The sequence below is a fragment of the Piliocolobus tephrosceles genome, unplaced genomic scaffold (genome assembly GCF_002776525.5).
Source record: "Piliocolobus tephrosceles isolate RC106 unplaced genomic scaffold, ASM277652v3 unscaffolded_30569, whole genome shotgun sequence".
In the NCBI taxonomy this organism is placed as follows: Eukaryota; Metazoa; Chordata; class Mammalia; order Primates; family Cercopithecidae; genus Piliocolobus; species Piliocolobus tephrosceles.
In genome coordinates, this window is record NW_022313831.1 from 33,736 (window position 1) to 58,060 (window position 24,325).

At 55.8% G+C, this 24,325-nt stretch overlaps 2 gene segments (V, D, J or C); both read left to right on the plus strand.

Moving 5' to 3' along the window:
• Positions 1 to 6,216, plus strand: part of LOC111528369 — a 13,359-nt gene extending 7,143 nt beyond the window's left edge. The window contains 4 exon segments of the C gene segment in view: positions 1,808 to 2,122; positions 2,214 to 2,549; positions 2,772 to 3,089; positions 3,270 to 3,793. Coding sequence covers positions 2,044 to 2,122; positions 2,214 to 2,549; positions 2,772 to 3,089; positions 3,270 to 3,664 — 1,128 coding nt within the window.
• Positions 1 to 21,193, plus strand: part of LOC111528370 — a 26,662-nt gene extending 5,469 nt beyond the window's left edge. The window contains 6 exon segments of the C gene segment in view: positions 11,631 to 11,936; positions 12,400 to 12,501; positions 16,737 to 17,060; positions 17,364 to 17,687; positions 20,416 to 20,573; positions 20,860 to 21,193. Of these exon segments, the coding sequence occupies positions 11,631 to 11,936; positions 12,400 to 12,501; positions 16,737 to 17,060; positions 17,364 to 17,687; positions 20,416 to 20,573; positions 20,860 to 20,868 (1,223 nt within the window).
• Positions 21,194 to 24,325: the final 3,132 nt, after the last annotated feature.

Sequence of the window (24,325 nt, forward strand, 5' to 3'; positions counted from 1 at the left end):
GGGCTGGGCTGGGCTGGGCTGAGCTGAGCTGAGCTGAGCTGAGCTGGGCTGAGTTGAGCTGGGCTGAGCTGAGCTGGGCTGAGCTGGGCTGAACTGGGCTGAGCTGGGCTGGGTTGGGTTGAGCTGAGCTGGGTTGGGTTGAGCTGAGCTGAACTGAGCTGAGCTGGGTTGGGCTGGGCTGGGTTGGGCTGACCTAGGCTGAGCTGAGCTGAGCTAAACTTGGCTGTGCTGGGCTGAACTGGACTGAGCTGTGCTGGGCTGGGCTGGCCTGTGTTGGGCTGTGCTGGGCTGAGCTGAATTGGTCCAGGCTGGGCTGAACCGAGCTGGGTTGAGCCAAACTAGGCTGAGCTGGGATGACCTGGGATGAACTGGGCTGAACTGGGCTGGGTTGAGCAGAGCTGGGTTGAGCTGGGCTGGACTGGGCTGAGTTGAGCCAGGCTGACCTGGGCTGAGCTGAGCTGGGTTGAGCTGAACCGGGCTGGGCTGGGCTAGGCTGCAATGAGCTGAGATGAACTGAGCTGAGCTGAACTGAGCTGGGCTGAGCTGAGCTGGGCTGAGCTGAGCTGAGCTGGTCCAGGCTGGGCTGAGCTGAGCTGAGCTGAGTTGAGCCAAGTTAGGCTGGGCTGGGCTGGGCTGGACTGAGCTGGGCTGGGCTGGGCTGAGTTGAGCCGGGTTGACCTGGGCTGAGCTCAGCTGGGTTGAGCCGAGCCAGGCTGGGCTAGGCTGCACTGAGCCAGGCTAGGTTGAGCTGGGCTGGGCTGGGCTAAGCTAAGCTGTGCTGAGCTGGGCTGAGCCGAGCTAGGTTGAGTGAGCTGGGCTGGGCTGGGTTGGGCTGAGCTGGGCTGTGCTGAGCTGGGCTGTGTTGAACTGTGCTGAGCTGGGCTGTGTTGAACTGTGCTTAACTGGGCTGGGCTATACTGGGCTTAGCTGGGCTGAGCTGAGATGGTCTTAGGTGGTCTGAGCTCAGCTAGGCTGGGCTGAGCTGGTCTGAGCTCATCTGAGTTGGGTTGAGCTGAGCTTGGCTTTGCTGAGCTGGATTGAGCTGGCCTGGGCTGGGATGAACTGGAAGACATGGCACTGGGCCAGTCTTCATGATCTTGTCGGACACCGATGGATGCCTCAGCTGAGTCTACACTGCGTTCCCCATCACATCTACCATCCCTATACTCACTCCCAGGCCTGGGATGTCTGCCTGGGGAGACTTCAGGGTAGCTGGAGTGTGGCTGAGATGGGGGCAGCATAAGCTGGGTTGGAGGGACCAAGCTCTCTATTGGCTGCCTGCAGGGTATGTGGCTCCAGGCTTCCCATTCAGGTATGCAACCTGGGCCCTCCAGCTGCATGTGCTGGGAGCTGAGTGTGTGCAGCATGTACCTGCTGCTGCCTCAGGGGAAAGCAGGCCTGGTCCACCCAAACCTGAGCCCTCAGCCATTCTGAGCAGGGAGCCAGGGGCAGGCAGGCCTCAGAGTGCAGCAGGGCAGCCAACTGAATGGTGGCAGGGGCAGCTCCACCTGCTCCAGGAGACCCCAGGTCTGCCCAGGTGTTCAGCGCTGGGCCCTGCAGCAGGACAGGCTGAGGCCTGCAGCCCTGACAGCCTTGGACAGAGACCTGAGGCCTCGCCACGGCCCCACCACCCCTGTTAGCCATGACAATCTGGGCTTTGGAGGCCTGCAGGTGGCCTTGGCTTTGGTGGGGCAGCCACAGCGGGACACAAGTAGAGAGGGCCACTCGGAACGCCACTCAGCCCCGACAGGGCACAAGGAGGCAGCTCCTCACCCCTCCCTTTCTCTTTTGTCCTGCGGGTCCTCAGGGAGTGCATCAGCCCCAACCCTCTTCCCCCTCGTCTCCTGTGAGAATGCCCAGCTGGATACGAACAAAGTGGCCGTTGGCTGCCTCGCACAGGACTTCCTTCCCAACTCCATCACTTTCTCCTGGAAATTCAAGAACAACTCTGACATCAGCAATGGCATCTGGGGCTTCCCATCAGTCCGGAGAGGGGACAAGTACGCGGCCACCTCGCAGGTGCTGCTGGCTTCCAAGGACATCATGCAGGGCACAGACGAACACGTGGTGTGCAAAGTCCAGCACCCCAACGGCAACAAAGAAAAGAACGTGCCTCTTCCAGGTGAGGGCAGGGCCCACCCACCAGGGGCAGAGAGGGAGCCAAAGGGGGCGGGAGTGGCGGGCACCAGGCTGACGCGTGTCCCTCACTGCAGTGTTTCCCGAGCGGCCTCCCAACGTGAGTGTCTTCGTCCCACCCCGCGACGGCTTCGTCGGCAACCCCCGCAAGTCCAGGCTCATCTGCCAGGCCACAGGTTTCAGCCCCCGGCAGGTTGAGGTGTCCTGGCTGCGCGACGGGAAGCAGGTGGGGTCTGGCATCACCACGGACCAGGTGGAGGCTGAAGCCAAAGAGTCTGGGCCCACGACCTTCAAGGTGACCAGCACACTGACCATCAGCGAGAACGACTGGTTCAGCCAGAAGGTGTTCACCTGCCGCGTGGATCACAGGGGCCTGACCTTCCAGAAGAATGTGTCCTCCCTGTGTGAAATCAGTGAGTGACCTGTCCCTGAGGGCAGCACCCACCGACACACAGGGGTCCCCTTGGGTCTGGCATTCACCACCCAGATGCAGCCATCTGCTCCCTGAGCCTTGGCTTCCCAGAGCGGCCAAGGGCAGGGGCTCGGCAGAGGCTGTTGCTACTCTTTGGGTGGGAACCACGCCTCGACCCGCATCCACACCTGCCCCAACTCTGACTCCCTTCTCTTGACTTCAGATCCAGACATACCCATCCGGGTCTTCGCCATCCCCCCATCCTTTGCCAGCATCTTCTTCACCAAGTCCACCAAGTTGACCTGCCTGGTCACAGACCTGGCCACCTACGACAGTGTGACCATCTCCTGGACCCGCCAGAATGGCGAAGCTCTGAAAACCCACACCAACATCTCCGAGAGCCACCCCAATGGGACCTTCAGCGCCGTGGGTGAGGCCAGCATCTGCGAGGACGACTGGAACTCCGGGGAGAGCTTCAGCTGCACCGTGACCCACATGGACCTGCCCTCGCCGCTGAAGCAGACCATCTCCAGGCCCAAGGGTAGGCCCCACTCTTGCCCCTCTTCCTGCACTCCCTGGGACCCTCCCTTGGCCTCTGGGGCATGGTGGAGAGCCCCCCTCACTCCCCCGTTGTCTGGGCAACTGGGGAAAAGGGGACTTGCCCCCAGCCCACAGGCCGGTCCCCTCACTGCCCTGCCCTCACCACCATCTCTTCTCACAGGCGTGGCCATGCACAGGCCCGAGGTCTACTTGCTGCCACCAGCCCGGGAGCAGCTGAACCTGCGGGAGTTGGCCACCATCACCTGCCTGGTGACGGGCTTCTCTCCCGCGGACATCTTCGTGCAGTGGATGCAGAGGGGACAGACTTTGCCCCCGGAGAAGTATGTGACCAGTGCCCCAATGCCTGAGCCCCAGGCCCCAGGCCGGTACTTCGCCCACAGCATCCTGACCGTGTCTGAAGATGACTGGAACACGGGGGAGACCTATACCTGCGTCGTGGCCCATGAGGCCCTGCCCAACAGGGTCACCGAGAGGACCGTGGACAAGTCCACCGGTAAACCCACCCTGTACAACGTGTCCCTCGTCATGTCCGACACAGCCGGCACCTGCTACTGACCCTGCTGGCCTGCCCACAGGCTCAGGGCGGCCGGCCGCTCTGTGTGCGCGCGCGCAAACTAACCGTGTCAACGGGGTGAGATGTTGCATCTTATAAAATTAGAAATAAAAAGATCCATTCAAAAGATACTGGTCCTGAGTGCACAATGCTCCAGCCTGCTGGGGTGTGGCTGTGCTGCACCCACTCTGCGCCTCCCCTACAGACCACCTTCCTCCACAGCCTCCACCCCTGCCTCACCCACCTGCGTGCCACAGTGGCTTCTAGAAACCCCTGAACTCCCTGCAGCTGCTCACAGCAGGCTGACCTCAGACTTGCCATTCCTCCTACTGCTTCCAGAAAGCAAGCTGAAAGCAAGGCCACACGTATACAGGCAGCACACAGGCATGTGTGGACACACACGGATAGACACGGACACACACAGACACATGGACACACAGAGATGTGCTAACCCATGGGCACACACATACACAGACGTGGACACACGCATACACAAACATACGTGGACACACATGTACAACCATGCACAGGCACACAAAGAGAACACTAACTACAGACACACACACAGACACATACATGTGCAGGACGTGTACACACACAGACACACATCCACAAACACACAGGTGCATGCACACACACACAGACACAAGTACATGGACACAGACACGCAGGAGCACGTGCATACACTAACACGTGGACACACGCATGTCTACCCACAGGCACACAATAGACGGACATGTGCACACAGACGTACACACACCCACAGACACAACATGTGCACATGCTGGCCAGTCCCCGCCCGCATTCTTCTGGTGCCCTGTCATACACTCTGTCCCTGCAGCAGTTTGCTCTCTGTGCTGTGCTGGCCCCGGGGCTTTGGGCCCAGGCTCTGCTTGTCCTTCTGTCTCTGCTTGGAGGTGCTGCCATGGCACCCAGCTTGGACTCTACCTGGGGAGCAGCGGCCCCAGGGATAGTATGTGAACCCTGCTGAGGCCAGGCTCTTGATGAAGACAGTAGATAGCCCCCACACCCACCGGTGAGCAGAACCAGGGCCCGTGCCATGTGCTGAGGGCAGGCAGTGACTAAGTATGGGCCCAGAGGGCAGGGTGGCTGCTCTGGCGGCTGCTCCTCTTACAGGAGGCCTCAGGAGATGAGCTGGAGCAAGTCTGCCCCTGCAAAGACCACCTGCTCCCCAGCCCACAGCAGGGAGCAGGCAAGGTCAAAGCAGCAGCCCAGGAAGGACCGAGCCCAAGCAGGGAAGGCAGGGCCCAAGTGAGGTCTCCACACCCAACACACAGTGCTGTCCCTAACTGGGGAGTCCCCACCACACTCTTGGCCCTTTGGGGTCCTGGGCTCCAGGTGTCTCCAAGGGCCCATCTGTGCAGGGGATGCAGCCCCCCGAATGTCCTCATTCCACTGTGGAGCTCAGGTCTCCGTCCGCCCCCTGGGTCCTGGCAGGGTAGGACAAGTCCGCCAGGATGTCCCCACGCAGACTCTGCTCCAAGAGGGAGCTGGGGGGTCAGGGCCTTGGTGAGGGGGTGAGGATCAGGCACCCCCCAGCTTAGTCCTCCCACCTGCCGGCCCCCACAGCACAAGGGCAGGGCCACACCCCCTGCTTCCCCCTCCAGGAGTGAGGACATGCTGGCCGCCGCTCCGCTAGGGCCGCAAACTCCAGCCCCCGCCTGCGTCTGTGTGCTGCATCCCCACGCTCTCTCCGCCATCCCAGGGCTCCTGGGAAGAGACCTCAGGGTCCCAACCCTGCCCAGCCTCGGCCTGTGCCCCTGCTGCATCAGCCTTTCAGGGACCCAGCCCAGGCCCTGAACAGTGCCCGAGCCCCCTTGCACTTGCTCTCCCCGCCCCCGCCCCGGGTGCAGCACAGCCTAGGGGCCAAGGGCAGGCTTAGAGGATGGGCCCCAGGGGCGGGCTTTGCTGGGTTCCACCCCAGCCTGACCCTATTCCCCTGTGCTGTGTCTCCTGCAGAGGGGGAGGTGAGTGCTGACGAGGAGGGCTTTGAGAACCTGTGGGCCACTGCCTCCACCTTCATCGTGCTCTTCCTCTTGAGCCTCTTCTACAGTACCACTGTCACCTTGTTCAAGGTAGCACGGCTGTGGCACAGGGATGAGGGCACACGGGGAGCGTGGGCCCCGGGGAGCATGGGGCCTGGGGAGCAGCCTGGGCTGGACGTCTACCCGGGAGGCCCCCATACCACCCTGCTGAGTCACCTCTGCCCCAGCTCCCTTCCCAGCCATGGGGAAAGCACTTCACACTGTCTCTGCCGCCCACAGGTGAAATGATCCCAACAGAAGAACATCGGAGACCAGAGAGAGGAACTCAAAGGGGTGCTGCCTCCAGTCTGGGGTCCCGGCCTGCGTGGCCTGTTGGCACGTGTTTCTCTTCCCTGCCCGGCCTCCAGCTATGTGCTCTAACACAGGCTTACTTCTAGAGAGGCAGGGGCTGGCTGGCGTGCGGGCCACGACGGGGGCTCTACCCCACACCGCTTTGCTGTGTATACGCTTGTTGCCCTGAAATAAAGATGCACATTTTATCCATGAAACTGCTTTCTCGTGAGGGTTTTTGTTTCTTTTTCAAAACTTTCATGCTACATGGGCATCTCAAGGGGGACCCCAGTTCCAAAGGCAGCTGTGGAAAAGAGCGCTGGGTCAGCACTGGGGGTTTCGAGGAAAGCCATGTGCCCTGCAGGAGCAGGTGGGCCAGACTCAGAGTCAGGGCATGCCCAGCCTGATGGAAGGAGGGCAACTGAGCAGGAGAGGGCTCCAGGCCCGGCCAAGCACAGCCTGAATTGGGAGACTGGGGCTCAGGCCTCGGGGGCCTCTGTGTGTGCTCCATGAGCCTACAACTGCCCCGGTCACCTTGCCGCTGTTCCTAGCAAGCCCAGACAGGTCTTGGCCTTGCCCCAAACCTTTGTGACGTCTGGTGCACGCCACCGGGATCCAGGAGGCGTGGGCTGAGCCCTCGAGAGCATGTGGCCCTGTCTGTACAGTGTGGGGGCCTTGCACCCCACAGAAGCACAGGGGTGGGTTGGCTGCAGCCACGCCCGTGGCAGGGGTGTGGAAGTTGGAGCAAAAATTTCGGGTGAAGCAGTGTCTTAGTCCAATTGGGCGACTATCACAAAACACGATTGGCTGGGAAGCTTGAGCAACAGACATTTGCCTCCCATAGCTCTGGAGGCCGGAAGTCTAAGATCAAGGCGCTGGCAACTTCAGTGTCTGGTGAAGGCCAGTTCCCGGCTCAGAGACGCACCTTCTCACTGCATCCTCACGCGGCAAAAGTGGGTGAAGGAGCTCTCAGGGTCTCTTTCATACGGGCGCTAAGCCCATCACGAGGGCCTCATCATTTCCCAGATGCTCAGGCTCCCAGTGTTATCCTCTTGTGGGTAGGGACTGGGGAGCATGACCGTGTGGTCCTTAGGAACCATTAGGGAATACATGGTGGGGAGGGTAAGTCTCTGCCATCACCCTGAAGATGGGCAGGTGGTGGTCAGGCTTTGGGCAGTGCCAAAAAATGACTCCCCAGGTTGGTAGGAGCAGGATCAAAGAATAGGGGATTTTTTCAGAGATGGCAGCCAAGCAGAAGTTGGGGGCTCATGCCAGGAGGCTCACTTGGCCATGGTGCAGTCAGCCAGAGGTGACCCACAGTCCATGGCAAAGTCAAGGACAGCAGTGGTTGTGAGACCAGGCTGGAGTCAGGTGGTGGAGGGGAGAGGACCAGGCCGGAGGACTGGGCAGACCCCAAGGCCATAGAAATGTCCTGGAGGAAGCATCCAGGATGGCGTTTTGGGAGGGCTCAATAGCTGGGGGCCCAGAAGGAGGCCATTTCAGGTTCTGAGGAGCAGCCTGGCACTTGCTCTGAGCCAGCTGTCACGGACATCTGGGGGCTGCTGGGTACAACTTGTGTCCCTCCCACTGTGCTCTCCACAAGGACCCGGCTCGCCCTTGTGACCCTGCTGGATCCCCGAGTTGGCACCGGCCCTGCCCTCAGAGAGAATGTCCAGGAGGCAGGTGGAGATACACATGTGGGTCCCTGGGGAAATCCATCCTCTGGCCATGGGCTCCCAGTTGGCTCCCAGCCTACGGCTCCAGCTTCACCCCATGTAGCTTACCATGGGCTCAACCTCCTAGGCTGGGGGAGGACGGAGTGAGGGGTCCCACATTGCCCATGGCACACCCAGGGGGCTGGGGAGACTGCACTGGGCTGGGGCAGGGAGTTCTCGTGCAGGCCGTGGGGCTGGCAGCTCAGAACAACACCCATATCCGTTAGCTGTGGCCCTGGCAACACAGCACCCCAGACTGCGTGGCTTAAACAACAGAAGTTTATTCTGTCTTGGTTCTGGAGGCCGGGCCTCTGGGATGGAGGCCTCGGTGAGGCTGACTCCTCTGTGTCATGGGAGACTCTGTCCCAGGCTCTCTCCTGGCTGCTGGGCGTTGCCGGCCATCTCTGCCGCTCCTGGCCTGTAGAAGCGGCCCCATCTTCACAGGGCGTTCTTCCCACATGCTGTCTGTGCCCAGATTCCCCCTTTTGATGGGGACAGCAGTCATATCAGATCAGAGGCTCGCCCTACTCCAGGGTAACATCATCTTAACTTGATTGCACCTGCATAGACTCTGTTTCCAAACAAGGTCACATTCTGAGGTCCTGGGGGTTAGGACTTCAACACATGAATTTATAGGGGACACGTTTTAACCCATGACACTTTGCCTCTGCTCCCCCCATAATCATGTCCTTCTCACATGTAAAATTCCTGCATCCCATAGCAGCATCTCCAAGATGGCTAACCCCTTCCAGCACCAACTCTTAGTCCACAATCTCAGCTAAATATCACCTGCATCAAGTGTGGGAGAAACCCAGGGTGAGATTCATTCTGGGGTGAAATTCCTCTCCATCTGTGGACCTTTGTAACTGGACAAGAAGTTACCTGCTTCCAAAGTGCAATGATGGGACAGGCATAGGATAGACATTCCCATTCTGAAAGGTATACATCAAAAGGGAGTAAGGAGCCATGGGTCCCAAGCAAGCCCAACACCCAGCAGGGAAAACTGCATTCGATTTAAGACTCAAGCCTCATCCTCCTGGGTCAATGCTCCATCTTTCAGGTCCACTGGGGTGACCCCATGCTCTTCTTGGCCCATGGTGGTCAGAGCCCCCACAGCCTCCTCATCCTTGGCTCTGATCTCAAAGTCACCCTTCCTTCATTGTATCTGGTCTCCTTCCCCTTCCATCCAACCTGGCATTGTTTCTGCTGTTTTATAATTCACAAAATCCTTGTCAGCTTCCCATGAAATTCATGGGGGTTCGAGTCATCAGACAAGAGAGCCCTGCACAGTTATATCCTCAATAACCTCATCTCTACTCCTGGTTTCTGCTGAGATGGTTGATTGGATCCATAAGTCATGATTCCAATCTCTTTAACAAATGATTGCCCAGACACATCCTTGGCCTTGTTTCCAGAGCACACAATTGGACAGGCTGAGAATTTGCCAGCTGTTCAAGTTGTGGGTCCTGTTTACTGAACACCTCCTTCTTCAACTGATCTCTCTCCTCTCACATTTTACTATAAGCAGTTGGGAGAAATCAGGTTGTGCCTTCAACACTTTTCTTAGAAATATCCTCAGCTAAACATCCAAGTTCATCACTTGTAAGTCCTACTTACCATCAAGAGAATGTAATCGATTCAGCAAAGTGCTTTGCCACTATAACAAAGGTCACCTTTCCTCCAATTTTCAATAACATGTTGCCTTACCAGAGGCACCTTTAACATTCACGTTTCTAGCAACATTCTGTTTGTGACAATTTATGTATTCTCTAAGATGACAGATGTTTTCTCTATAGCTCTCCTCTTTCTTTCAGAGCCCCTACCAGGATCACCTTTAATGTCCAAATCTCTACCAATAGTCTTCAAGGAAACCTAGGCTTTTTCTAACATGCACCTCAAAACTCTTCTCACCTCTACACATTACCCTATCCCAAATTTATTTCCACAGTTTTAGGTATCAATTAAATCAGCACCCCACTTCTAAAGCCAAAATCTGTTTTAGTTTCTTATGAGCTATTATAACAAAGTACCACAACTGCATGGCTGAAACAACAGAAATGTATTCTCTCTTATTTCTGGAGGCCAAGTGTCTGAGATCAAGCTGTGGGCAGGCTTGGTTCCTCTGGGTTGGCAGGGAGAATCTGTTCCAGGCTTCTGTCCTGAATTGTGTTGGTTTGCTGGGAAACTTTGGTGTTCCTTGGCTTTTGGAAACAGCTCCTCCATCTCCACCTTTACCTTCATTTGGCATTCTGCCTGTGTGCATGTCTGTCTAAATTTCCCCTTTGCAGAAGGACACCAGCCATGTTGGATCAGAGGCTCACTCGACTCCCGCGTGACCTCATCTTAACTTGATTGCATCTGCAAAACTCTCTTCCAAAGAAGGGCACATTCTGAAGCCCTACAGGTCAGAGCTTCAACACGTCCATTTATCTGAAGACACAACTCAACCCAAAACAAGACCCATCCCTAGTGTCTTACCAGTGGTGCTGTAGAGGGAGGCCCGGCAGGGCTGACATCCCAGAGCCTCAGGGAAAAGTGAAAATAGCACAGAGAGGTCCAAGAGGTGGCTCAAGGAAGGGAATTAGGAAGGGAGTTTTGAGGTGTATGTTAGAAAAAGTCTAGGTTTCCTTGAAGACTATTGGTAGAAATTTGGACATTAAAGGTGATCCTGGTGGGGGCTCAGAAAGAAAGAGGAGAGTTATAGAGAAAACATCTGTCATCTTAGAGAATACATAAATTGTCATAAACAGAATGTCGCTAGAAATGTGAATGTTAAAGATGCCTCTGGTAAGGCCCCAGAGGTGGAAGATTCTGTTCAGGTGGAAGACTCTGAGGTGGGCCATGAATACTGCCTAGGATGTGGAGGGTTGACAATGGGTTGACAATCCTGCTCAGAAAATCCCAGGAAAAAGGATGTAAATGGGGAGAAGAGGAGGGTCATCCAGTGTTTGGGAAAGCAGGGCGGCAGGTTCTGCCCCAAGGGAGAAGGGAAGGAGGATGGGGCCACCGCCACACCGGATGACCTTGTGTACCAGGCTGAAGAACGGCAACACCTGGCCCCGCCTGAGCAGCGACAGTCAGTGTGGTGGTGGGAAGACATGGGTGGAGGCAGGGGGTGAGTAGAAGGTTAGACTAAGACAGAGCACCTGGGGCCACCAGGGACCCAGGCAAGAACTCTGCACTCGCTCAGCTGCCCTGGGTACCTAGGTCTCCAGGAAAGTAAGGCTGAGAGCCAAGCCCAGCAGGCAGCCACACATTCTGGGACCTGCCACCCTATAGCCTGCTGTCCATGAGTAACACCCCTTACAAGGGGCCAGGCCAGCTCACAGGTTTGTCCCAGGCAGCAGAGCCCCTGGGGCCAGGTATCAGGGAGAGGAGGATCCAATCCCACCAGCTCCTCTGGAGCCACTCAGAGGACCACACGCATGGCCCTCCACAGGGACCCCATGGTCCCTGCCGGGCAGCTGAGGACCCACAGCTGGAGGCCTGGGCAGGGGGGCCACACAGCCCTAGGCCCATTACTCCCAGGCTTGAGGGCCCCTCCTCCCCTCAGGGGCCCAAGGGAAGTGGTTCCCAGATAGACTGGGGGTAGCAGGGAAGGTGGAGGTCCCAGGAATGCCCAGAGGGGTACCAAAGCCTCTGGAGGTAAGACCTCTCCCTTCCAAGGGCTCTCAGCAACAGCAGCCCAGTGTCCACAAAGCCACAGCTCCCACTCAGTTACAGTTATGCTGACAGGAGCGGCAAACGGGACATTCGTGTGCACAGGCAACTTGGCCAGCCCTGCTCAGCCCGGGAACTCTTCCTGGACCCCTTCTCCCCCGGCTCCCCTGTCATTCTGCTGCCAGGGTCCTCTGCCCTGCCCTACCCCTTGTCTTCAGAGCCTCCAGCCTCAGACTCCCACTGTGTCTGTCTTCCAGTGTCCACCAAGGCTCCGGACGTGTTCCCCATCGCATCAGCATGCGAACTCCCAAAGGATAACAGCCCTGTGGTCCTGGCATGCCTGATAACTGGGTACAACCCAAAGTCTGTGACTGTCACCTGGCACCTGGGGACACAGATCCAGGACCAGATTACGTTCCCTGAGACAGAGAGACAGGGCAGCTACACAACAAGCAGCCAGCTCGCCACCCCACCCCTCTCCCAGTGGCACCAAGGCGAGTATAAATGCATCGTCGAGCACACCCCCAGCAATACAAGCACGGAGAAGACCTTCCGCTGGCCAGGTAGGTAGCACCGGAGATCACCTAGAAGGGTCCCCCAGGATCCCCAGCACCTTCCACTCAGGGCCTAACCACAAAGACAGAAGCAAGGGCTGGGCTGTGAGGCAACCCCCACTTCTGCCCTCGGGGTATATCCCTCCCCCCTCACCCTGTATCCACCCCACTGGACCTCCCCATCTCGGTCCCTCTCCCTCAGCCCCTCTGCTCCCTCTCTCTGCAGCCCCATCTCCCAACATTCATATCCCTTTCCTTCCAGACCTTTCCCCCAGTATGCACGGAGGCAGCTTGCCCAGCAAAGGTGGCTGTCGAGTGGGCTTCCCACAGCCAAGCTCCCACCCCATGCTGTGGCCCCTCCCTTTTGCCTGCCTGGCTGCCTGTGCCCCCCACCTACCTGTCCACAACCCAGCCTCTGGTACATCCGTGCCCTCTGCCCTCACCCTCACCTGCACTGTTCCTTGGATTTCAGAGTCTCCAAAGGCACAGTACCCCTCAGGGCCCACTGCACAGCCCCAAGCAGAGGGCGGCCTCTCCAAGGCAACCAGAACCCCGGCCACCACCAGGAACACAGGTGAGAAGCCCTTTCCCTGCACCCCACCCCCACCCACCTGCTCATTCCTCAGCTGTCTCCTGCAGGCAGCCCTTCATAACTCCTTGTCTGAGTCTCCAAGTCACACTTTGGATAAGGAAATGGACCAGTGTCCAACTGCCACCTCTAACAAACACCTACAGCCAGCCAGTCTGCGGGACAGCAGATGCCAAACAGCCAGCAGACTCCCGGAGCAGACCTGGGCCGGCTCCCTGGCCCATGGACCCAGCTCTACCTCGCTGAGCTGAGGCATGGGCTCTTAGTGCAGCCTCACATAGAGCCACCCTGCTGAAGCAGTCTGGCTTGCAGACTTACAGGTCACTTGGGCTGCAGCAGCCCCTCCCCGTGACCCTCGCCTCCTGCCTGCCCCAGGCCTGGCTCTCTGCAAGTGTTGGGTCCTGATGGCCAGCCTGCTTCTCACCCTCACCCTGCCTGCCACCTCAGAATGGCAGAGGAAAGAGGGTCCTCACCAGGAACTTTATCTGAGAGTTCTGAGGCTTGTGACTCTGACCCACCTGAGATGTCCATGTGGCCGGGAGGATGGGTTCAGTGTTCGGGAGAACCCAGGTACGTGCCTGACCTTCTCTGAGTAGGGCAGGAGGCTGTTAGGAGAAGCAGCAGTAGGTGGGGTGGACCAACAGGCAGAATGACTATCCCTCACCCACCCTCTGGGGTGTGGGTCAAGCTCTGACAGGGGCATGGCACAGCCATGGTGGCCTCTGCCTGGGTGAGTGGCCACAGTGCCCTCACCCTGAGCCAGAATCTGCCTCCACTCTGCAGGTGCAGAAACACGACATTCCCATCTCTAAACACACCTAGCTCCCAGGCTTGGGGTGGGTCAATCCGATGCAAGGAGATGGACACAGCACAGGGGTCAGAGCTTCCTGTGAGAAAGGTGAGGGCAGCTGCTCCCTGACCCAGGAATCTGCACTTGTCCCTCTCCACCCTCCTCATGGGCAGTGGAGACTCAGCAACAAAACAAGCTGAGTGCACTGGCGACTAGCTCTGGAGCCAAGTCACTCACCCCACCGCCTTGTCTGCTGGTGGAGGGGCCTTCCCCTGGGCAGCCTCCAAGAAGACGGCCAAGTGCTCTTACTCAGACCACAGCACTACTTCCTGGCACCTCAATTTCCCACAACAACATGGGGTGCAGACAGGCGAGGGCCTCCTGCCCTGGGGCCTGGAGGGCATCCAGTTAAAGATGACCCTTCATGGGAGGCGCCTGAGATGTGCTGACCTCAGCAGCTGAGCCCTCAGGTCTGGTCTGCACTGCCCCACCTGGGGGACCCAATCGACCCAGACATAGCCAGGGTTATGGCGTGACCCCGTGGACAGTGACCCACAGGCCAGACACAGCCAGGGCCTGTTTTGTGTGGCCTAGAAATGTCTTTACAGTTTTAGTGGATGCAGGAGGGAGAGAAAGAGGGGAGGGAGAGAGAAAAACAGGGAAGAGGAAGAAGAGGAGTTCGATGCAGTCTCTACCAAAATTTCAATGACATTCTTCACAGAAGTGGAAAAGACCATCCTAATGCACATATGTAGCCACAGAAGACCCCAAAAGCCAAAACAGTTTTGAGCAGAAAGAACAAGGCAGGAAACATCCCAGTATCTGAATTCAAAACATACTGTAAAGCAGTTGTAATCAAAACAGGATGGTACATCATAAAAATAGATACACAGACCCATGGAACAGACAAGCGAGCCCAGAAATAAATCTACATGTTTGCAGTCCATTGATTTTCAGCAAAGGCACCAGGAAACCACAACGGGGAGAGGACAGTTTCCTCAACAAATAGTGCTGGGGAAACTGGATATCCATGTGCAGACCAATGAAACTACACAAAAATCAACTGAAAACAGTCTAGGCCGGTGGCTCACGCCTGTAATCCCAGCACTTTGGGAGGCCAAGGCAAGGCACATCACCTGAGGTCAGGAGTTTGAGACCAGCTTGGCCAACATGGCAAAACCCTGTCTCTACTAAAAATACAAAATTTAGCACATGGTGGCCCACATCTGTTATCCCAACTTTTCAGGAAGCTGAGGCAGGAGAATCACTTGAATCTGGGAGGTAGAGGTTTTAGGGAGCCGAGATTGTGCCACTGCATTCCAGCCTGGACAACAGAGTGAGACTGTGTCTCAAAAAGAAAAAAAAAAGAAAAAGAAAACAGTCTAAAGGTTTAACTGAACAGATAAAGCTACTAGAAGAAAACGTAGGGGGAAAACTCCATGACATTAGTCTGAGCAACAATTTTTTGATATGATCCCAAAAGCTCAGGCAGCCGAAGCAAAAATACATAAATGGGATTACGTCAAACTTCAAAGCTTCTAAACAGCAGAGGGAACAATCAACAGTGAAGAGACAACCTATGGAATGGGAGAAAATTCTTTGCAAACCCTACAACTGAGAAGGAACTAATATCCAAAATGTATAAGGAACTCAACAACTCAGTACTAAGAAAACAAATAATTTAAAAATGGGTGAAGTATCTCAGTAGACATTTATGAAAAGAAGACCTTAATGGTCAACACATGCATGAAAAAGTGCTCAACCTCACTAACCCTCAGAGGAATTAAGATTAAAACCATAATGAGATATCACCTCACAGCTGTTAGGATTCCTATCACCAAAAAGACAAAACATAACATGTTCGTGGGGGTCTGGAGGAAACGAACCCTGGTGCACTGTTGGTGGGAATGTAATTAGTACGGCCATCTTGGAAAACAGTATGGAGGTTCCTCAGAAAACAAAACATGGAAGTACTGTCCCATCTGGTAATCCCACTGCTAGCGACATAGCCAAAGGGCAAGAAGTCACTATTTAGAAGAGACATCTGCATTCATGCTCATGGCAGCACCAGTAACAAAAGCCAAGATATGGAACCAACCTAAGCACCCTCAGCATATGCATGGGTAAAGAAAATGTAGTATGTATGGGGCGCAATGGAATACTACTCAGCCTTTAAAAAGAGCGAAATTCTGTCATTGGCAACAATGTAGATGAACCTGAAGGGCATTTAGGCTAAGCGAAATAAGCCAGGCACAGAAAGAGCAATACTGCATGATCGCACTTACATTTGGAATGTTAAAAAGGCAAACTCTTAGAGGCAGAGAGTAGAGAGGTGGGTGCCAGGGAGCAGGCACTGGTGACTGGGGAGATGTTGGTCAAAGGGCACAAAACTTCAGTTGGGAGGAATTAGTTCAGGACATTCCTTGTACATGGGGACTGTAGTTAGTAACAATGGATTGTATTCTTGAAAACCACAAGAAAATAGATTTGAAGTGTTCTTGCCACAAAAAGTGACAAGTATGTGAGATAATGCATGGTCATTAGCTTGATTTAGCCATTCCACAATGTACACATATTTCAAACATTGTGCTGTACATGATAAACATATATAATTTTTGTCAATTAAAAATTTTTAGGAAGAAAAGAAGGAGGAGGAGGAGAAAGAACAACAAGAGGGAGAGACAAAGACCCCGGGTTTTTTCTGACCCCTGGGTTGTCAAAACACCTATGACCCAGTAACTAGTTGGCCGTTGGCACCCTAAACTATAGAAGTGATTGCTGTTGTGTGGATGGGCCCTGAACACTTAGAAGCTCATGATCCCTGAGGACCCCCACGAGGACAGTCAGAGGCCCCCCGAACTCAGGGAGTACTGAGGAAGGAGCTCTTAGAAGCGTGGGGCCTCTCAAGACCCTCAGAGGGCTCTGCCACATGGGTCGGGGGCAGGCTGAGGAGGAGTCCCAGGCTCCATGGGCAGCCTCTGTGCCTCTGACCAGGGTGTCCCCCACACTGCCACCTCCCCAGTGCCCTCCACTAGCCACATCTGGCCAGAAGCTGGGGGGAGGAGAGCCCAGTGGTTAAGTCAGTCCCTGCAGGGAGACGGCACCAGAAAAAAACCTGGCCTGTGGATGACTCCCGGCCTGGCAGCCACGGACTGGAGAGCTCTGGAAGCAACAAAGGCCCAAGTCTGCTCAGGGAAGAGCCGGCAGCAGCCTTGGGGCCAGACAGTGACCAAGAGTGGCACCGCCCATGGCCCAACAGGTCTTTGCCCATGGACTCCCCAGCTCCTGGAGACAGGCTCGGTGCACCTGGCCAGGCAGGCAGGCCCCACACTCACGGGGAGGCTGCTGTGGAGCTCTGTGCAGCGCCTGGGGCGGGAGCTGGCTGCTCTCGAGGGTCTGGCCACAGCTTCTCCTTTGGTCTCCCCTGCAGAGTGTCCAAGCCACACCCAGCCTCTCGGCCTCTACCTGCTGCCCCCGGCCCTGCAGGACCTGTGGTTCCGAGACAAAGCCACCTTCACCTGCTTCGTGGTGGGCAGTGACCTGCAGGATGCCCACCTGTCCTGGGAGGTGGCCGGGAAGGTCCCCAAAGGGGGCATGGAGAAGGGGCCGCTGGAGCAGCACAGCAACGGCTCCCAGAGCCAGCACAGCCGCCTGGCCCTACCCAGGTCCTTGTGGAATGCGGGGACCTCTGTCACCTGCACACTGAACCATCCCAGCTTCCCATCCCAGAAGCTGATGGCGCCGAGAGAACCCGGTGAGGCTGGCTCCCAGGTGGGGAGATGAGGGTGCCCGCAGCCTGCCGACCCCCACGCCTACCCCAGGGCCACGACCCCAGCTGGGCCCCAGCAGCACCCATCATCTTCCACAGGAAAGGAGAAAGGAGGCACCAGCACCCTGGCTGGCCCCGCTTCTCTCCCAGTGCCCCCTGCGGCCAGAGCCCGACAGCCTCCCCCGCCTCCCCGCAGCGCCCCCTGCGGCCGGAGCCCGACAGCCTCCCCCACCTCCCCGCAGGGACCCCTGTGGCCGGAGCCTGACAGCCTCCCCTGCTTCCCTGCAGCTGCCCAGGCACCCGTCAGGCTTTCCCTGAACCTGCTGGCCTCGTCTGACTCTCCGGAAGCAGCCTCATGGCTCCTGTGTGAGGTGTCTGGCTTCTCGCCCCCCAACATCCTCCTGATGTGGCTGGAGGACCAGCGCGAGGTGAACACTTCTTGGTTTGCCACCACGCACCCCACTCCACAGCCCGGGAGCACCATGTTCTGGGCCTGGAGTGTGCTGCGTGTCCCAGGCCCCACCGGCCCTCAGCCAGCCACCTACACCTGTGTGGTCAGCCACGAGGACTCCAGGACTCTGCTCAATGCCAGCCGGAGCCTGGATGTCAGCTGTAAGTCACCCCTAGGCCCAGGGTTGGGACTCTGTGGGGGACCATAAGGAGCTGGACTCCGTACTGGGCAGGGGTGGGGCACTGGGCAGGGGCAGGGCTATGCTGCCCGGGGCACACAGGCTCCTTCTCGGTGTCTGGCAGGAGCAAAGGCTTCCCAGTACTCCTGGGCTGTGGGTGTCCCGGCGCCCATCCTCACTGTCCACACCACGTGCTGGCCCAGGCTGGCTGGCACAGTAAGAGATGGATACGACCCTTCGCCATGCCCTGAGGAGTGGCGGTTTCCTGCCAAGACGCTCCTCATGGTTGCCTTCCCTGGTGTGACCGTGAATGTGGTCACCCTGAGCAGCTGCCCTCCCTGGGGACATCTGACTGTCAAGACCACAGTCAGCACCTCTGGGAACCAGAGGGGATCTCCAGAGACCCCCAGATGTCAGGTTTGGGCTCAGTGCCCAGTGAAAGGTCAGCCCCACACATACCCACAGTGGGCGCCAACCCAGAGTGACAGCTCCCAGCCTCCTGCCAGGCCCACCCTTTGCCACCCCCTTGAGGCATGGCACCCAGACCAGTGCCGCCCCTGCCCGAACATGGCCCCAGTGGGACTTGGCGGCCATGAGGGGCTGTGCACACAGCAAGAGGGTGTCCGCTCTGCTCAGGGCCTGCTGCCGGTGCCCCAGCTGTCTAGCCAAGGGAGGCGCAGAAGGGCCCCAGGTGTGAGCTGTAGCCAGGCGCCCAGCCGCGCTGCAGAGCCAGGGAAAGGAGGACACCCAAGTCAATAAGGGGCAGGGCTGAGGGCTGTCCCAGGCTCTGTTGGCCCCAGGGGCTGCCAGCAGCCCTGACCCAGCATGGGCCTTCCCTAAGAGTGACCCTGTGAGGTGGCCTCACAGAGAACCCCCTCCGAGGACAGTGTCTGATCCTGCCTGCCTCACACAGACGGGCCCCACAGCAGTGGGTGGCCTGTGGGGCAGCAGCCCCACCTGACCCTTCAGGCACCACCCCCGGCAGCAGCAGCTGCTTCTCAGTCCCCCAACCTCCCTGTCCCCGCCAGACGGTCTCCCCTGAAGCTGCAGCCCCAGCCCATGGCTGCCCACCAGGGGCCGGGACTCCCTGTCCACTGCCCCCTCCCCTTCGGGGCACCATCTATGCTGGGGCCCAGGTTCGGCCTACAGATTCCCATCATTGCCATGGCCTCCTGACCTTGCCTGTCCACCCCCCACTACGGGCTCCACGCTGACCCTCCCCCAGGCTCCCACGCCCAGCTGTACAGTCATCTCCAGGCACAGACAGTCTGAGATCTCACAGGTGAGCTGGACCATCCACCTGGCCAGACCTGGAAGCGGCTGGAAGCTGCCCTGCCACCATACACCAGGGCCCCAGCTTGCAGTACTATGGGGTGTGTGTGTGTGCACCCGTGTGTACCTAGGATATCTGAGTGAACTCTTGTGCCCCCAAGCACAAGTCTCCCTCCCAAGCAGTGAGGCCCAGACGGTGCAGTGGTTAGAGCTAAGGCTTATCCCAGAGAACCCTGGCACCTTGGTCCAAGGAAGCCCCTGTGCTTTTCTTGCCTCGATTTCCCCTCTTGTCTGCTGAGACAGCAGGGGCCAGGTCCTGGGCTGCTGTGAGGAGGAAGCGAGTTGGTGCTAGGAGGGGCTCCTGTGTGTGCGTGGGCAGGCGGGATACAGGTATCCAAGCACCCCGGCCTCCACCTAAGAGAGGCGGGCAGGAGCTCTCTGACCCACCCAGACCACACATGGTGTGTTCCACGTGTCTCACATTATCTGTGGCAGAGGATCCAGCTTCTTTCTAAATTTCCAGTTCTTCACAAAACAATGCCTTTGTAAAATGCAGTAAGAAATACTAGAAAAATAATATGAACAGAAAGACACGCCAATTTTTTGTTATTAGATTTAACAGACCGTGGCCCTGTGAAATGATCCCTGGACCAGATCCGTCCACACTCGCCACTCAGCAGCCCTGGCCGAGCTCACAGTACAACCACAATAAACGCTTGTTGAATGAACACTAGGAAATCTGTGATGTGGCTGGTTCTTGTCAATGCTTCCTGCCTGCCCACAGGCTCTTCCTCATAGATGGGGCTGTGCTTGCCACGGAAGTGTTTTTCCCAGCCTGGGCTTGCCTTGGGCCCCACTACTGTCTCCAGCTGCAGATTACCTTTTACACACACATTTGTTCGTGACAGACTCTTGCTTAGCCCCTTCCATGGCTCCCTCCTGTTGCTGGGATAAAATCGCCTTGCCTAGATCTCCCCTCCTGGGCCCCTTTCCACCCTCCTGGGTCAGCCCCTCCAGTTCAGGGCATCTGCTTTCCCCTCCTGTGGAGAAGCCACTCTGTCCTTGTTGCTTGGCCCTGTCTCGCCTTCCACACCTTGTCACAGTGGCCACTTCCTAAAGAAGGCCTCCAAGTGTGCAGGTGTGCAGAAGTGCCCCAGCCTCCCATCACCCTTGTCACAGGAGCCCAAACCATGAGAGTCTGTGGTTCTGTCTGTCTGCCCCACTCAGAGCAGCGACATGTCCGGGGGGGAGGACCCAGTGGGCAGAGGCTTGTCAAGGGGGCAGATGAGCAAGAGGGCGAGGCCGGGAGCTCCCTGGAGATAACCATGCCTCCTGGAAAGACTCGCCATCATTTCAGCTCCACCCTGTGCGGGGCGGGTGGAGGGGTAGCCTGGCCCTCAGGACCAGGGAGCTTCTCACTCAGCCCCGTTCCTCCCCAGACCTGGCCACGACCCCCCCGATCCCTCAGAGCAAGGATGAGAACAGCGATGACTACACGACCTTGGATGACATTGGCAGCCTGTGGACCACCCTGTCCACGTTCGTGGCCCTCTTCGTCCTCACCCTCCTCTACAGCGGCATTGTCACTTTCATCAAGGTCAGGGGAGCCGCCAGGCTCTCAGTGCCCCTCGGGGTGGGTATGGGGCAAGGTGCCCTTCCAGGGGACATGCCGGAGCTGGTCCGGGGATCTTGGACCAGGCAGAGGCAGGGCTGAGGGAGCCTAGAGGACATGCAGGCCCACTGCTGTGGGCTGTGGACACTGCCGAAGGCCCTCCTGACCCTGTGGATAAAGGACAACAGCCCCTCCCCTGCTCCTCTGTCTCCCCTGCCCCTGCACCCCTCAGGCTTCTAGCCCCCGTCTGACCCCAGGGGCTGTCTTGCAGGTGAAGTAGCCCTAGAAGAGCAGGACGCGCTGTACCTGTAGAAAAGGGAAGCAGCCTCTGTGCCTCATCCATGGATGCCAGAGAGCAGAAAGCACCCACCCTGGACTCTGCTGTATGCAGGAAAATGCACCAGCCCCTGCCTCCAGCTCGCCTCTGTCCGCCACAGAACCCAGTCTTCTAGACCAGGGGAACGGGCACCCATCACTCCGCAGGTGAAGCAGAGCACCCCTGCCCTGGCCCTAACCCCTGTGCCTCCTTCCTGTGCTTCCCCCAGAGCCAGCTAGTCCCATCTGCACCCCCCGGCCTCCCCATAAACACGCTTTGGTTCATTTCACCTGCCTCCTGTGCTTTGTCCCAGCGGCCGGGATTCACCTGAAGTTAAAGGACACAGGGAGCTGAAGGCAACAGGCAGGGAGTTTGGGGTGTCAGCAGCAACAGGGAACACAATAGCCAAAGCTGTCACAGCAAGAACCGAGCGGAGACCCTGCTCTGAAGTTATGGGCTAAGAAACACCCCTCCACACACCAAACACAAACATGCATGCTCACCCGTACATGCACACACACGCACACACACATCTGTGTGCACATGCACATATGCACAGCTCACAAACACAAATGCACACACATGCAGTACACCCACATGCGTGCAAACAGGCAGATGCACAGGCATGGGCACACACGCACAAGGCACGCAGATGCTGGTCTGCAGACACACACATCTGCATGCGCATACACAGACATGCACCTGCACACACACAAGTGCACATAGGCATCAAAAACACACATGGTCATGCACACACATACACACAGACATGCACACTTACGCATGCACACACCATGAGAAGATGGCACAGGAACAACCTTGCATATGGAGCTCATTCTGTATGTATCTGCCTGCACCTCTTACTGTCTGCATGACTGTGGGCAAGAGCCTGAACGCTGTACCTCCCTTTCCTCATCAGAATAGGGGTGAATATACCTGTCAAGTAGAGTGAGGTGACAAGTGAGTAAAATTCTATCTGAAAGGGGCTCAGCAAGGACCCGGGTATTGGTTGGCCCTCCTGTTACCATCTGCTGTGGGCTGAACATGTGTGTCCTCCTGAAATTCATATATTCATATATTCATACACTTCTCCCTGAAATCCTAACCTCCAATGTAATGGTATTAGAAGATGGGGTTTTTAGGGGTGCTGAGGTCATAAAAGTGGGGCCCTCATGAAGAGGATTAGCACCCTTATAAGAGAGGCCCCAGAGAGCTCCCTCACCCTTTCTCCCTTGTGAGGAGATGCTGTCTATGAACTAGGATGCAGGCTCGCCTGACACCCGTCTGCTGGAGCCTTGGTCTGGGACATTCAGCCTCCAGAACGGTGAGAAATAAGTTTCTATTGTTTATGAGCCACCATGTCTATAGTATGTGGAAGTCATCAGAATCAAAATTGAGTCACCTATTTTTTTTTTTTTTTAAATCCTTGACAAATAGAGCCTAGGAAGACCAAGAAGAGAAGAGGGTTCTCATCCATAAACACTTGATAACAAAAACTATTATAAAAGACTCCACAAAAACTGCAACTGGCACAAAGGCTATCACCACCTTACACAGAAAATACTTCTGTGAGGACATCTTCCCAGCAACGGGCTGTCCAACCTCAGACTGGCATTGCCTCTGTTATTGGTCCTTGTGGCGAGGGTAATTATCTCCAAACAATCATGTAATCCTCCTCACTCTTCCTTTGAAAGCCTTGGTCTCCCTTTGCCTCCCTGGACATGTACGTAGTTGACTATGGCAGGCATATCCCATTGCAATGCTCTATCCAGAAATAGATATATTTTTCTTTTAGAGGGCCTTTCTCTGTTATTTAGGTTGAGATAAATGGAATCAGAAGTGGGATGTGGAGAAACATCACTGCTGGAAGGAATCAGCAGTTCCTGGGGCCGGTGTGCATATTCACTGAGCCCTTTGAGCTCTCAGCTTCCATGGTTTGCTTTTTCTTACCTACTCAATCTTCTCTCAGGCCAACCCTCCCTCTTTTTGGAAAATGCTGTTTTAATATTAGGTTGGGTTTGTTTTGGTTGTTGGGCTGCCTTCATAAAGGATCTTATGTCCCTCCTGGGATGATAAAAGACTTTTTGTGTTTTCTGGTAAGTCCTGTTCGGCATAAAGACATTCCGGTCTGAGTACTCTGGTTATGACAGAGTTTGCATTCTGTCTCTGAGGGATGTCTTCTCTGGCGAGGTGACTTTGGTTCTTTCTGTATGCCTCATTTAATATTTTGTTGGATATGCATGCCTGGGTTAACATTTTTGTGAGCACCATTATCTTGCCTTTTTTTTTTTTTTTTTGCTGTGGTTATGTGTATCTGTCAATGATTTGGCTCTTTTCCTCTGCTTGTTTCTAAAAATCTTTTGAGAGCAAAACAAACATTCTAAATGGTGGACACAGGCTGGCTCGTTAAAAGCTGCTACAGCAGTCAACACCATCTAAAGCACCAGTCCAAACTGCCGGCATGGCCTCATAGTATCTGTAGAATGTTCTTTCCTGTAAAAAGATTATTAAGAAGGGGAATGGTTTTTAAATATTAAGGCATGCCAAGTTTTCTGGGACTCCAGCTGGCTACATCCTTGTGCACATTTTTAAACTAATGGGCAAATTACATCAAGGAAAACTTAGAGTTCAAATGGTCATTGTTCCAACTCTCTAACAAAAACCCTGCAACTGTAGTTACCATGTAGAGCCTCCTAACTCCTCTGTCTCTCTATTTTTTTTTTTCTGCCGACTTTAAACCTGCTGATGTTTTTACTCATGTTGCAATAAAACTCACTGGTTACGGCATTCCAGCCAAGATTTTTTTGTTTTTTGTTTGTTTGTTTTTTGAGATGGAGTCTTGCTCTGTCACCTAGGCTGGAATGCAGTGGTTCCTTTCTTGGCTCACTGCAACCTCTGCCTTCCGGGTTCAAGTGATTCTCCTGCCTTAGCCTCCTGAGTAGCTGATTACAGACGCCCACCACCATGCCCAGCTAGTTTTTGTATTTTACTAGAGATGGGTTTTCACTCTGTTGGCCAAGCTCGTCTTGAAGTCCTGACCTCAAGTGATCCGCCTGCTTTGGCCTCCCAAAGTGCTAGAACTACAGGCCTGAGCCACCACGCCTGGCCCAAGATTTTTTAAAGTTTCTTAAAGGTTTTAAATTAATGGCTTTACAAATTACAACAGCTCTATGGTAATCAATGACCTAGATCTAAGAGTCATTTCTGTTGAAAATGTAAATTTAGGTTTGCCTGGTTAAAAATTGCTTAGGCTGATGGAATAGCTAACTGAAGGACTGACAGTCTAAAAGAAAAGAACTAGGTAAATATTTATAGAAATTAGGCTCTCAGATAGAACAGGCCAAAATCTCGAGCTTAGAGGAGTAATACAAGGTATCTCTGTCTGCCATAAAAATTTTGCTTTGCCACACAGGTGCCAGAA